Source organism: Phacochoerus africanus, chromosome 5 (assembly GCF_016906955.1).
Source record: "Phacochoerus africanus isolate WHEZ1 chromosome 5, ROS_Pafr_v1, whole genome shotgun sequence".
NCBI classification, from domain to species: Eukaryota; Metazoa; Chordata; class Mammalia; order Artiodactyla; family Suidae; genus Phacochoerus; species Phacochoerus africanus.
In genome coordinates this window covers 1,920,400-1,935,645 of record NC_062548.1, presented here as the reverse complement: position 1 = coordinate 1,935,645, position 15,246 = coordinate 1,920,400, and the positions used below count along the sequence as shown (strand labels likewise).

Genomic DNA, 15,246 nt, shown 5'->3' with positions numbered 1-15,246 from the left:
TGGACAAACGTTAACGCAGGACCCAGCGATCCCACTCCAGGCACACACCCAGGAGAAATGAAAACACATCCACACAGACGCTCGTACACAGCAATTTCACAGCAGACTCTTCCCAGCAGTCAGTGGAATCAGCCCACGCGCCCACGAAGCCAAGGGCGGACAGGCACAGGGTGCTACATCCGCACAGTGGAGCGGCATTTAACCGTAAAAGGAGCCAATTACAACACCGGCTCCGACAAGCACGAACCACAAACGTCACCCCCAGTGGACGAAGCCAGACACGGCGTACGTGAAGCACTGGGAGCAGGCAAATCCACAGGGAAATACTGGTGGCTGCTGGGGCCGGAGGGGGGGGCAGGGGGCAGTGGGGGTGACCTTGAACAGGGATGGACTTCTCTTCTTCTTTTTTTTGTCTTTTTGCCATTTCTTCGGCCACTCCTGCGGCACATGGAGGTTCCCAGGCTAGGAGTTGAATCAGAGCTGTAGCCGCTGGCCTACACCAGAGCCACAGCAACACGGGATCTGAGCCACATCGGCGACCTACACCACAGCTCACAGCAACGCCAGATCCTTAACCCGCTGAGCGAGGCCAGGGATCGAACCCACGTCCTCATGGTTCCTAGTCCGACTCGTTAACCACTGCGCCACGACGGGAACTCCAAGGGATGGGCTTCTCTTGGGGCAGAGCAAATGTTGTGGAATCTGACAGTGGTGACTGTTGCCCAGCATTGAGAATGTGCCCCAAACCACTGAGCTGCACACTTCAAGTGTGGGTTTAGGGCACGTGGATCACACCCCAGGAGGGGGGTGCACCTCATGCAGGGTCCCCAGGCGCGTTTACCTCTTCTCATGTTCAGTCACCTCCCGCCTGCTGGGACAGCAAACCCAGAGAGCCTGGGTGTGCAGAAACGTGGGGCCAGGAGTTCCTGTCATGGCTCAGTGGTTAACAAATCCAACTAGGAACCACGAGGACGTGGGTTCGATCCCTGGCCTCGCTCAGTGAGTTAAGGATCTGGTGTTGCTGTGAGCTGTGGTGTGGGTCGCAGACATGGCTCGGATCCCGCGTTGCTGTGGCTGCGGTGTAGGCCGGTGGCTACAGCTCTGATTTGACCCCTAGCCTGGGAACCTCCATATGCCGCGGAGCGGCCCAAGAAATGGCAAAAAGACAAAAACAAACAAAAACAAGAAATGTGGGGCTGGAGCCCAGGCCCCGCTGCGAGCCCCTTCCCTGTGCAAAACGGCCGGATGCCAGACCAGGGTCCCCCTCCTGCTGCACGTCCTGCCCACCCGGGACACACGTGTCCTTCTCTGGCCACAGGAGGCAGCCACAGCCCCTCGGAGTCAAAACGGAGGCTCGGGAACCCTCCAACTGTGCATTTTCAGCCAGGATGGGAGCCACAGCAAACCCCGTCCCCGCCCCTCCCTCCTGTCAGGACCCAGTGCCGGTGCTAGGGAATGACTGTCGGGGACCAAAGAAAGCTCCGCCTGAGATCTCGTCTGCATCAGCACAGCTCCATCTCAGCCCACAGCTGCACCATCACAGCCCCGTTTTCAGGAGGAAATCCTTCTCTGAGCTCTGGAATTCATTGCTCTAACAACCTACGCCCGGCTTTAGGTGCATTCACGTGAAAAGGGAGGCATTTCCTGAGCCCGCATCAAAGATCCAAATCTGCTCTCTAAAGGGACGTCTGAGGTGGGGCTCTGAAAGCCCATGGCCTCTTGTGTCCTAGCTGTGCAGCCTTGGGCGGGCTCCTGACCTCTCTGAGCCTCTGTCCCCTCTGAACCTGGGTGCAGCAGCTTTGAAGCTGAGCTTTGAGGCTGAGCGTTAAACTCAGTTAACCCCAGGGAAAGGTGTGACAGACAGGTGATAGACAGCTGGGGCTGCGGCCAGGGCCCTGGGAGGGCCTGCCTGCTCCAGTGACCTGAAGCCCCGGCGGCAAGGGCAGTGCCCTGGGAGGGGCCAGGCCTCTGTGAGGACTGGGGGTCCCACTGTTAGGGACAGAGCAGGCACAGGTGATTGTAGAACTCCCAAGAGGGGATCACAGATAAAGAGGGACACCTGGGGGATGCCGGGAACCCAGAGTAAGTTCAGGAAAAGGCAGGCTTGCTTAACTAGGGAATGGCCTCGGGTCATTGGGTGGGGGTGGGACAAGGCCTGCGGGTTTAGATTCAGGCCAAGGGCGGGAGTTTGAGGACCTTCAGCTGATCTGAATACACAGCTTGCTGGATGCGAAGGAGGAGCTGCTGCTCCCAGAAAGGAAGAGGTGGGCTTTTCCGACCCCTGCTCCCCCTGGAGGATAAGACTGTGGCCCAGCGGATCCTCGGGCAGAGCTTCCTCACCTGCCCGCTTGCATCTCTCACAAGCGTCCCTTCCTAACACATGATCTCGCTGAATTCCTTCTGTGCAGAAGCATGGAGAACCTGGACTCAGGGGGTCCAGACACAGGGTGAGTGATTCTAATTTAAAACCGTGGGTTCAAGTCCCAGTCTGGGTTCTGGCCGTTAATACTGTCAGTTTCACCAACATTCGCTGCTGGAGGGGCCCAGAGGGGCAGGCAGGCAGGCCCTTTTCTGCAGGTTCAGGGGGTTGCCGACAGCAGGGGGGCGGGGCCACTGGGAGGGGCCTGAGGATCCTGGGGTGCAGCTTCTGGCCCTCCGTGTGGCCACAGGTGTGAACAGAGGCCCAGGGACCACCCAGCCAGCCCTGGCCGACGCAGCAGGAAAAGAGTCCATTTAAAGCAGGGATGAGTGGCTGGGGGCGCAGAAGAGGCTCCGGCGGGGGTGGGGGTGGGGTCACACAAGGCAGCTCTTGGGGTGTGAGACACCTCCGCAGAAACTTGCTGGAAAAGCACGAGAAACGTCTTCTATGGACCCAAGCTCTGCCTGGAGCCTCCACGCAGCTCTGGGGCGTCACGCTCCCGCTGCCCGGCCACCTCCTCCCACTTTATTGGGTGCCCTGCCCTCTGTGGCCGCCCAGATCTCCCCGTGGTGACTGATGCCAGAGCAGAGCTGCTCAGGTCCCTGGAGGCAGAAGGGAGGTGGCCTGGGTCACAGTCTCCAGCAAAGCTTGCCCCTCCAGCAATTGTGGCCTCTGATGGGTGCAGACGCACAAGCAAAACAAAAACGGCCCCCATGAGTCCAAGGAGGTCTCCTTTTCTCACACGAGATCCGAGCTGGCTCCCGCTCTCCTGCTGCTATAGAGAGAGCCAAACATTTCCAAAGGCTTTCAGGGAGAAATCTGGCTGCCAGAGCAGGGGCGGTGGGAACAGACACAGTCTGGGCTGAGAGGGTGGGCGTGAGAAGCAGCAGGCACCACTGAGCCTGCAGCCGGGCTGCTCTGAGAACAGCGAGCCGGGGGTCGGGGGCGAGCCTCGGGCACCAGGCAGGACTCTTGTGAGAGCAGCCAGGAGCTGGACGGACACCAAGGCTGGAATCGGCCGCAGCAGAGAGACAACCAGGGTGACCAGCGGTGCCGACACACACTGGACTCCCGTCTTTCTGGAGAAAGGAGCCCCCGTTCCTCTCCGTTCCTTTCCGTCAGATCCCAGTCCTAGGCTGCCTTTCCCCATGAGACCGCCACCCGGCTCGTCGGCACGGAGGCCCCTCTGCGCCAGAGGAAGCAAAATGCAACAGAGAAACGCCTTGATTGGTTTCCCGTTCTGAGATTTAAACTCCGGCCCCGGACGCCACATCTTGTGGGCACGTTACTTCGTCCCGTGTTCAGGGCCCATCAGCCGTGGGGAGACACAGGACGATGCTGTACGGTGGGAGAGCCCGGAAATGAAAGAGAAAACTTGGGCTGGGCAGCAGCTCAGGTGCCATCGTGTGAGAGAAGACGGAGACCCCCCCCCACTCCCAGAAAACTGCGGACGAAACAGCGCCATCCACAGATAGCGGGCATATCACAGGCCGTCTGGGGCACAGGGGCAGGAGGGGGCTTTGGGGGATGGACGTGGTCACCCCCTGGACTGGGGGGGCCATTCCAGGTGCAGCAAAGCTTCTGACTCCGAACTTCAATAAACTCTTTACAAACGGGGGCCCAGGGACGACAGGCCAGCCCAAGTGAGGGATCGGGGCTCCTGCCTCTGTGGCCGAGTCACGCAGCCCAGGCCATGTGCGCAGCCCAGGCCATGTGCGCAGCCCAGGCCACCCCGTCCCCGGGCCGCGCGGCCCAGGCTCAGGAGAGGCCGACCCGCAGGCCCTCCAGGTTCCCTCCTGACACACAGGCTCTCGTGCGGCCCCTTGGTTTCTGGTCACGTGGGCGAGACCCTGACGGAAAAGGGACCGTGGCCCTCCTGCCTCTCGGGGCATTTCTGTCCTGCATCCTTCTGACGGGCTCCGCGTGGAGGAGGACGAGGCCCTCAGCGCCCTGGACCCGAGCGTCAGACTGAACACTGGTCCACAGGAAAGGAGCTTCTAGTCCGGCGTTGATACGCCAGCAGGTCTCCGACACAGCCGGTCAAGGGCCTCGCGTGGACACCTGTCTGCGTGGACTAGCCAGGGTGGGTGCAGGCGAGGCCGAGGCTCTCCTGCAGCGTGGGCAGCGAGAGGGGGTCCTCACTATGGGAGGGTCTCAGTGGCCCCGCTGGGTCACTGACCCCTTTGCCAGCATCATAGGGACACCTCAAGAGGTCCCCAGACACTTAAGTGACAAAAGTCCCTGGATGCAGAAGGAGCTCCCCACGGCTCAGGCCAAGGGAGGCACCCAGAGCAGAGCAGTACAGGGCCTGGCCCAGAGGAGGTGCTGTGGAGCCCCCAGTGCCAGATCTGAAACCAGCCGGGCCAGGTGCCTCAGCCTGGTGTGCCTGTGTCTGCATCACTGTCAGCACCCCACTGCGCTGGGATCTGGAGGCGGACCCGGGCCAGGCCTCCAGGCGCCAGGGGAAACAGCCGCTCTCTGGACAGCACACAATGGAGGACGGGGAGGACCTGCCACTATGTAAGGGTCTTGCTAGGGTGCTTCTCAATCTAGGGGAGTTCAGGGAACAGAGGTCCCCTCTGGCTAGACCACCTGGAGAAGACTTCTCGAGATGCTGGGAGTTTTCTAAAGCAGAAACAACCTCTGGGAATTCCCATTATGGTGCATTGGAAACGAATCTGACTAGGAACCATGAAGTTGTGGGTTCGATCCCTGGCTTCGCTCAGTGGGTTAAGGATCCGGCATTGCTGTGAGCTGTGGTGTAGGTCATAGACGCGGCTTAGATCTGGCATTGCTGTGGCTGTTGTGTAGCCCAGCGGCTGCAACTCCGATTTGACCCCTAGCCTGGAAACCACCATATGCAGTGGGTGCAGCCCTAAAAAGACAAAAAGGGAAAAGAAAAAAGAAACAACCTCTGTACCAGCCCAGGGGATGGAGTCGGGACGACCGAGCACATTTTGGCAGCTTTTAGAGTGAGGGAACATGGTAGCACAAGGGCAGGTTACCTGGGGAGGTGAGGTTACCTGGGGAGGTGAGCGTACCTGGGAGGTGAGCTTACCTGGGGAAATGAAGAAGGTTCTCCACAGCTTCTTGTCCCGAGTGACGTCCCGGATTTCTTTGGTCATGTTGACCATCCTGCCGGCCACAGGAGGGACCCGGCGGAAGTCCAGGATCCTGGTGGAAGGACAGAGATGGGGCCCTCACCTCTGTGCCCACTGGAGCTGAATGGACGCCTCACTCTTGTCCATTAGGCCCTGCTCAGGGCCCGGGGCTCTGCCGTGCGGGCACTGACCAGCAGAAATGGACTCACCAGGGTGGAAGGTGGCAGAGCATCAGCCCCCCACCAAGTGCCCAGGCAACTAAGTCACGCCCCCACCTCAGGCCTGAGGTTAAAACAAAACCCAAATCATCTTTTTTCAGGGGAGCCGTTTCTTTTCTTTTTTTTTTTTCTTTTTAGGGCCACACCCATGGCATATGGAGGTTCCCAGGCTAGGGATCAATTTGGAGCTACAGCTGCCGGCCTACACCACAGCCACAGCAATGCAGGATCCTCAACCCACCAAGCGAGGCCAGGGATCAAACCCGCAATCTCCTGGTTCCTAGTCGGATTCGTTTCTGCTGCACCACGATGGGAACTCCCACAGGGGAGGTGTTTCTGAAGCGAACGGCAGGCCTGCTTCAGGCTTGATGAAATGGGGCGAGGGATGTGAGCCTTTTTTGCCCCCAGAGGCAGTCAGACAGCTGGGCTGTGCCCACATCTCACCTGGGCTGTAAACAGGCCCCCTTTTCTACTGAGCAGCCCTCAGGCTTTGGGGCAACTCTCATTTTTCTACAGAGACCCTGTTCTGGGTTTGGGCTGTTCTTAACGAAGGAAATTGTTAAAAACTTGACTCAGGGATTTCTGTGGCCACCGCATAAGATTCTGATCTTTAAAAATCCCCAGCCTTGGAGTTCCCCTTGTGGCGCAGTGGTTAACGAATCCGACTAGGAACCAGGAGATTGCGGGTTCGATCCCTGGCATTTCTCAGTGGGTTAAGGATCCGGCGTTGCCATGAGCTGTGGTGTAGGTTGCAGATGCGGCTCGGATCCCGCGTTGCTGTGGCTCTGGCGTAGGCCGGTGGCTACAGCTCCGATTCAACCCCTAGTCTGGGAACCTCCATATGCCGCGGGAGCGGCCCAAAAAAAGACAAAAAGACAGAAGAAAAAAAAAATCCCCAGCCTCTCGAGCTTGAAAGAGCACGCACCACTTGGGATCTTGTTAAAATGAAGATTCTGAGCTCTGGTCTGGGGAGGACCCTGAATTCTGTGTTCTAACCAGCCTGAGTGATGCCGATGCTGCAGCCCCAGTCACACAAGCACAAAGCTTAGCCCTGCCATCTGGTCAGGGCCTGCAAGGTGGATGGGAAGGCTGGGACCTCCAGACCCCCTGGACCCCTGGGGCTGGCCAGAGCCAGGCCATGGACCCTGGCGGGGGCAGAACTCAGAATCCATGCCACACGGCCACTCATCGGCCACCTGCCCACCTCCCCAGCATCGGGGGCCATGCGGAGCCACAATTGAAGTCATGTTCTGCTGGGCAGAGCCTCCCGGAGACCGGGGAGCACGGAGCGCGGGGCCCAGTTTTGCGAGACTCAGGACTTTCCATCTCCCCAGACAGGTGGACACCCTGCGAGTCTCCGAGTTAAAACTCACAACACTCGGTCCTTCTGGCTCTTTTCGCTCCTCTACTCTGGATGGCCCCTCTGCCTGGTCACCTGAGCATCTCCTGTCGGCCGGGCACGCCGCAGGGCACTCCGTGGGTGACAACGCCAGGAGGGCTCACCTGTCCAGGTGGAAGGCAGCGATCTCCGCATTGTGCCGCTCGTAGTCGGAGAAATAGAAGAAGTCAGGCGGGGTCTCCTGCTCCCTCGTTTGCCTGGAGGAAACGGGACAAGAGAAGTTTATCACTGAGAAAACCTCCAGCAAAAAAAAAAAAAAAAAAAAAGGAGGCATGAGGCTCACACCAGCTCCTGGGAGCCGACGGTCAAATTCCCATGGATTCAGGGAGTCTTTAAACATAGTCATCATTAAAAATTAAGTTTATAAACTTAGAATTTAACACGTTGCACTTGAGCAGGAATAAACCCCAGCCATTTCACTCGCCTGCCGTTTCCTGAGCTGAGCCTGCTCCTCCGTTTGCGGATGGAGACTGGTGCTGGGGCACCTGTTCCCAGCCCACCTCGGTGACCTCATGCCACGGAGGAAGTGTCTGCCCCGTGGAAACCACAGACCCTGCCCACCAGGCTTCCCCACGGGGCTGGTTATTAAACGATCAGCACCCCCCCTTCCAGGCCATCGAATGTTCGCCCAAGAGGCTGCGGAGGGGGTGGCGGGGCAGCCGAGGAGCCCCCCCTGAGCGAGCTGGAGGCCGCGTCAAGGTTGTGCAAACTGACCCCAACCTGCCGTCAGCGCCTGGCGCTACCTGGACAGTGGGCTCCCTGGGGGCGCACAGGAGGCCTGAGGCGTGCAGGACCCGGTTCTGAAGTCCACAAGGTGACCGTGTCCCATGTCCCCCAGGGCACCCCGCGTTTAGGACCGAACGTCCTGCCTCCACCCCTTCCCCGTACCCTCGGTCTCTCTGAGCAGAAACCGAGGCTGCCGCTCTGCTGTCTGTGCTGTTCGTCTTCCTAGAACCATCTTCCCACCGCGTCTCCCAGAGCCTTGTCCTCCTTCCCACGTGGGTGTTCCACCCGCCAGGCCCAGGGGCTCCCCGCACAAAGGGAGTCCTCAGGGCAGTTTGGAGTTTGGGTATTGGAGCCCAGGTAAGCACTGTAAAGGCTCTGACAAGGCCTGCAGCCCCGGCCCACACTCTGCATGTGTGACACTGCCTGTTAAGCTCTCAAGGCAAGTCCTTTCCACCTGCACCCGACGGCCCGCTCCTTCAAAAGCCTCCCCGAGCACAGCCGCCGCTGGGCCGGCCTCCTGGCCCGGTGCTCTGCCCCACACTGCCACCAGGAAGCCCCGCTGGACCACGAGGTGCTCCAAGCAGGGCTGGCTACCCCAGGGCAGTGCGTGGTGAGGGGAGCACAGCCCGGCCCTCCCTGGACTCCATGGCCCTGACTTCCCCAGCCCACCGTGAGTGCGGACAGTCCGGAGGGAGTAATGCTCGCCCCTCCGCCCAGCCATGGGATGGGAAGCCACGGGACCAGAGGCCATGGGGTCAGAGGCCACAGGACAGGAGGGCACATGCAAGACTCTCCCAAGGCTGGTGTCACTCTGAGCCCAGGGGCAAACATAGGGCTTGACCTCAACAGTCCAGTATGTTTGCCACAGTCCAGAGTTGTGTGGGAGCAAACAGGCTCCTGCAATGAGATCTAGGGTCATTCCTCACCCTGCTTCCCCCCTTCCCAGCCTCCAATCTCCCTGCCTCTGCCTCCCCCTTTCCTCTGCCTCCACCTTCTCAGCTTCTGGCGGCACCGGCCAGGAAGGCGAGTCAGCCCTCAACCTAAGGAGAATTTACCAAAAGAGGCAGACTTCCGAAGCCGGGAAACACAGAGCAGAATCCAGGGCCTCATGTGATCGAGCCCACCCCCCCTCCACCCCCCATGCAAGGCGGAGATAGCCGATCCAGGCTTGAACGTCTCCAGGGACAGACTCACCACATCTCCCCAGGTCACTGTCCCTAACCTGGTTCCCCCGTCTGGGTCCTTATTCTCTAAAAGGCAGCTGAAGTCTGCAAGGGCACCCGTAAGCAGGCCATCCCCACTGCCAGCCGGCATCACTGCTAAACACACAAGCCACGTATGGGCTCAGGGCTGAGGACTGAGGGCCGGAGAGCCACTCTCCGGGACGGGAGGCCTCGCAGGATGGCCCAGACCCAGGCTGCAGGCCAGCAGGTGGCACGTCCCCCGGTGGGTCCCTCCCTTGCCCGCCTGCTCTCAGGGCTCCTGGCAGACACGCCCCTTTCTCCACACTTCCCTGAACCACCGTCACCTGAATCAGCCCTTCCAGGAACCAGCTTATGACACTGGGGACAGACTATCGTTCACGATCCCAGCTGGTGCCCCTCTGGCCTGGGCAGAACTCTGGCCTCGCCCCAGACCCTTTGAGAGCCACGAAGGAACACCCTGCAGGCGGCTGCTGGTGAACCAGGTGCCCGCCACCTACCTGCAGAGCGGCCAAGCTTGAGGTGGCACAGACACTGCAGGGGCTGGCAAACAGGATGGGGGCACCCCCAGCAGTGTCTGTGCCACAACAGAAAGGAAGGCCCTGCTGCCCACGACTTCTGAGACTGGTGGAATCTCCTGGGTTTTAAATGCTGGCAACTAAGTTTCTCTTCTTCTTCGTTGTTGTTTTTGTCTTTTTAGGGCCACACCTATGGCATACGGAGGGTCCCAGGCTAGGGATCGAATCGGAGCTGCAGCTGCTGGCCTGTACCACAGCCACAGCAATGCCAGATTGGAGCCGTGTCTGCTCATGGCAATGCCGGATCCTTAACCCACTGAGCGAGGCCAGGGATCGAACCTTTGTCCTCATGGTTACTAATCAGATTTGTTTCTGCTGAGCCACGTCGGGATCTCCCTCAGTTTCATTTTGTAAAAACACTGGGGGTCAAACCAAATATGTGAGCCTCTCTCACTGGATGCCGCCCAAGGCCCTGGGCGTAGCTGCTCAAGGGCCGTGTGTTTCTGAGGTTGAAATGGTGTCACTGACTCAACTGAGAACTCCTGGGCCAGCAGCGCTCTCCGCACAACACTGGTTCCACAGACGTTAATGTTTTAACTGGAAAGGGGGTGGTACAGATTCAAGCCAGACTGCTTTTCCGCAGAACTCCTGTGAGCCTCAAATGCGCACAAGCTCCAGAACGCCACCCCCAGGCAGGGCTTCCCAATCGCTTCTGCGGCGAACTCCATCCCCCACCCTTGGCCTTTTTTCTTTTTCTTCAGTCTGTGATGGAATTAAGAATTCTTCTCTTTGGAACGTACATGACACGTCACCACCAGCCCCCGGGGCAGACCCCTAAAAAGGTAGGTCACTGTGGGCCATGCACAGCCCCCTCCTGGCTTTCAGGGCAGGGGCCTTCCTCGTCCACCCTGAATCTGCTCCTCGGCGTGGCCTGCATGTGGCCTAAACTCCCTCCTGGCCCGGCTTGGCCCAGTGGGACTTTCTGAACCAGTAGACCAGCCTCCCGTCGCCCAGCAAACCCAGCATGGGGCCCCTGAAATCCGCCAGTGATTCAGGAGCGGCGTTCGGGGTTCATTCTAATTAGCCTACGTGTAAACAGGTGCATGTGGCCGTGGCTACCGTCCTGGACAGGGCGGATCCATCGGACGCCTTTCTCGGCTCCCTCTCCCTGTCCCTCCATCTGCCTGCCTAGCCTCACTGGGGAGAAAGTCGGGGGGCCCAGGTCCTTCTTCCTGCTCTCTCCCGGGCTCTGCGCCCACAGCTCCCCTGGCGCAACAGGGCTCTGCCTGCCCTCCCAGTGGACCTTCACCCCCCACTTCCTTAGCTGGGTTGTCACCACCCCCACCCCCACCCCCATCACCCCCCCACCCCCACCCCCCCATCATCACCTCCATCACCACCCCATCATCACCACCACTAAGGCTCTGGCCTTTATTCCCTCTCGCTCAGCCTGGCCCACCCTTCTGAGCAGGTCACACATCTGAAATGCAGGTGGCTTTGAGCCCTGCAGCTCTGGGAAAAGCCCAGCCACCTCCTGGGCATGACCAGGTTCCAGAGCAGCTCCTGATTCCCTCCATTTCCCACCTCAGGGTTTTCAGGTGACACCACCCCCGGGCTGATGACGGGAAGCGGCTCTTCCTCACGGTGGCAGACAGCCCGCCCGCCCGCCCGCACCCAGGAGAACTCCGGGGTCTCAGAACTGCATGTATCTGCTGTGGGGGCAGCAAGGGGGCATCCTGAGGAGCCAGAGGTTGGTAGCCAGCCCCCTGGGGAACCTGGGATTTCTTTCCCTGCACCGGGCGGGGTGGAGAACCTGCTCCCCTCTGCAGGGGCCCAGCCACCTTCCTGCCACTTCCAGGGCTGCACTGGGGGGCAGGGGCTGCCCCTGACCCAGCCCTCTGGGGAAAACACTTTGGAAAAGTACCAAACCCAGTGCACCAGGCAGGAGACGGGGCTCAGCTGAACGCAGTTGCCCAGCGGCCTCTCCTTCCTCCAGGTGTCCTGGCGGAGGTGCGCTCAGGTGTGGGGAGGGCAGGGCCCCCTCAGGCTCCTTGGGGGCGGGGCAGAGAGGTGGAAGGAAGGAGATGCTATCGCATCCTATGGGGTTGGCTGAGCACCAGCGGTTCCTGGAAGGGCACCGGGGAGCATGGTGCCAGGAGCTACTCCCTCCCCCGGGCCTGCTGAGACCCTGAGGGACCAGGGAGGGGGCAGATTCCTGGGGCCACCGCCCCACACACAGGAGCAGTCAGCACCTGGAGGCCCTGGGCCCTGCCTCAGAGGTCACCCGGGCGCCCTGGGCTGAGGCCTGCCAGAGGGACAGTGAAAAGGTTTGAAGGCCAATTCCCTGTAAAACAGCAGTTGAGGAAGGAGGCGCACCGTGGATTAGGCACCGATTTAAGTGAACGATGGCCTGGGCGGTAGCGACTGGGATTAAAAAGGACAGGCAGAAGCTGGTGGGGGTGGGAAGGGGCATTCTGGCTCCTCGTCCTCTCGCAGGAAGGAGGGTCATGCAAAGCCCCACAGGGCACAGGAAGCAGGCACTGAGAGTGAGGTCTCCTGACACCCCGAAGCTGCAGTCTGCTGAACCCTGTGCGAGGCTGCTCGGGACCAGTTTTGGGGGCTCCTACACCTGCACGTCTACGTTCCCTCTCCTGCCTCCGCAGAGCTGACCAAGCCCCAGCCCCCTTCCTTTAGAAGGACTTCCCTTGGCTCAGAAGGAAGCACAGTAAGAGCCCACGTGGTCACCCACACAAGGTGAGAGTGACGCCTCTGCTGGCCTCTCCCCAGAAATTATGATTTCAGTTCCCAGAACCTGTGACTGTGCGACCTTGCACGGCAAGAGGAACTCTGCTGATGCGACTTCGTTAATAAGGGCCTTGAGTTGGGACCATCGTCCTGGGTACCTGGATGGGCCCACTGTCATCACAGGGGTCCTCAGGAGCGGGAGGCCCAGGGAGGGCTCAGGGCACAGGGGGCCGCGCTGAGGGCTTTGAGGCTGGAGGCTGGGAGGAAAGTGCATTTCCTCCTCCAGCCTCTAGAGACGCTGCCTCGGCGGAAGCCCACCCTCTCCAGAGCCTCTAGAAGCCCACAGCCACAGATCCATTTCAGACCTACCAGAACTGTGAGAGAACAAGCTTGTGTTGCTTTAAGCCACTAAATTCGTGGTAATGTTTTTATAGCAGCAACAGGAAGCGAATACAGAGCCTCTGGCAACTCCAGAGCACATAAAGAACAGTGAGTTAGCAGCCTTGGAACGGTTGTGAAATTCGGTCCGTTTCCTCCAGATCTGGTCATGCTGAACGTATTACGCAGAGGGTTTGGGGGGGAAGGAACCTGTTTTCGTGGAAGGTGACAGGTAGCATCCAACACACGCGTGCCACCCCTGGGCGGCACGATGCATCCTGGGGGAGCCCCTGCCCTGATCCTTGTCCTCGTTTTAACGGCACACACACTGAGGTCAGGGAAGGGCAAGGGACGCCTGCAGAGGCACCGTCTGGAAATGGCAGGTCCTGGCTTAGGAACCGTCGTCTGAGCCATCCCGGCCCTTTCTTCGGGCCCCTAAAGTCAGACACGACTCCAGTTATAGGTCCTAAGAGTCTGTATTTTCCTCTGGATCCAAACGGCCTCTAGGCACCGTCATCAGGCCAGAAGATGCTGGTCAGGTGTCTAGGCGCACAGGGGGCAGGGGCCGCAGGGACCATCCATGCGTCCCCACGAAAGGCGGCGGCTCCCAGTGGAAGGACCGTCCCATCAGTGTCCCGTCCCCCAGCCCCTGCACGCCTCAGCCACTGTCCCCCCATCACCGCCGTCAGGCCACTCGCCCACGCCCGTAGACAAACGCCCCTGACTCTTCCCATGTTACTGCAACATCTCAGCGTTAACTTGTGGGAAAACAGAAAACTTTTGCTTTGGTTAAAAATAGAACAAATTGGCAGTTTATGACCAAACCTGTGAAGGGATAAAAGCCAACATTTACCCGCCTGTTCCTCTAAGCCCAGGGTCCCACTGAGCTCTTGCCCTGTATTCTCTCGAGTCCTTGGGACGCCCTGTGAAGTGTCCCCACCTGACGGACAGGACCCAACCCATAAGAGAGGCCTCAGCTTGTCCACAGAGGGGCAGGACGCTGGGCCGAGCATTCAGGGCCGAGGCCCTGCTTCAATCCAAGCGGCCTCTGGATTGAGACGGGGGCTGGCGGGAGGAGTGGTCACCTGGGGAAAATAATTGCTGGAGAGGGGTCTGCACATCATCCAGGCCTGTCCTGGCTGACAGAGCAGGTGCACCCACAGTGCCCTCTGCGAAGCAGGGGTGACGCCCCCAGGGGGAGCAGAGACCCGCTGTCACTCCCCAACCCGGACTGCTGGCTGCCCCGCCAGCCTGTGCAGAGCGGGGAAGATGGTCCCATATGGGCGGGCCAACGCCCACCTGGGTGGCCAGGCAGGGACAGCCAGGCTGAGGTCAGTGGGTGGGGATGGAGGAGCCAGGAAAGAAGCAACAGCAAACGGCCCGGCTCTGGAGAAAGGGCAGCTGAGCAACTGCTTGGGGCACAGACAGCTGTCACGTCGCTTTTCTATATCCTAAGCCCAGATGGGCAGCTGAGGCCCAGAGAGAGGGGGCCACACACATCCTTTGTACGTCACGCAGAAGCACCACCACGCCAGACTCGGCAAGAGGGGCAGAGAGAGCACTTCGGAGGCCGAGGGAGAGCCGCTACCAGCCTGTCACCTGCAGGTCCAGTTCCGCCAGGAATGCACTGTGACCGGAGATGCTCACACAGACTCGGGGCTCCCCAGGGTCCCCGGGCACCCAGCCTCCCGGGACCCTCTTCTACCCGATGTTCAGGAAGTTAGTAATGACAGCAAACACCCGATAGCACCTTCCAGGGCCCGGCTCCATTGTCAGAGCTCCAGCCACACTGACTCACAGTCGCCACGACACTGGAAGGCAGGCAGTGTCACCAGGCCCATCTCACAGGCGAGGCTTGGGGCCAGGTCACCCCCGGGAAGCGGCAAAGCGGGCCGGGGCTTGTGGACCGGAGAGCCGGCAGTGTGCCTTACACACAGGACTTTGTCCAGTGCTGGGGACCAGGATCCAAAGTCAAGGTGTGGGCAGGTCACGCTCCCCCAGGGACTGGGGTGGGGGGAGGCTTCCAGCCTCTTCCAGCTTCCTCGGCCCCCAGCTCTGCCCCCATCCTCACATCCCTCCTGCTTCTGCATCCAAACCCAGGAACAAGTGACTGCACTTAGGGCCCCCCGAGAGCCAAGGTGACCCCTCATCGCAGAGCCTGACTCCACCACGTCTGCAAGACCTCTGTCCTAAGCAGGCGGCCTGATGCCTGGGGGCAGACGTTTCTCCCTCTGAAAGGCGCAGTGGCCCTGACACACGCAGCACAGGCGAGGAGGCAGAAACCAGGCTTTCGGTGTCAGGCAACCTTCCCCTCGTTCACCCCGCAGAAGGCAACCACCTTGTCATTAAGGAGATATATTCAGCTCTTAATACCAGGTTCTCAGCTGGGAGACATTCTGGGTGGGGGGAGGCCGCTCCCTGGCAGTCCCTTCTCAAGACCTTTCCGTCAGGATCTCCTGCTAATTTTGGCATCGCTTGTCCTGGCCCCTGCGGGGGTGGGCAAAACAGCTCATCTTATTCAGAACCTCTGGCACCTGCGT

The 15,246-nt window shown here is 60.0% G+C and overlaps 1 protein-coding gene across 1 annotated transcript in view; it reads right to left on the bottom strand.

The window, feature by feature from the left end:
* FAM20C (FAM20C golgi associated secretory pathway kinase) overlaps nt 1-15,246 on the bottom strand; it is a 36,299-nt gene that overhangs the window by 3,877 nt on the left and 17,176 nt on the right. Inside the window, exons 4-5 of the mRNA XM_047779347.1 lie at nt 7,242-7,334; nt 5,478-5,593 (exon numbers count right to left, since the gene is read on the bottom strand). Of these exons, the coding sequence (XP_047635303.1) occupies nt 5,478-5,593; nt 7,242-7,334 (209 nt within the window). The remainder of the gene's footprint in view (nt 1-5,477; nt 5,594-7,241; nt 7,335-15,246) is intronic.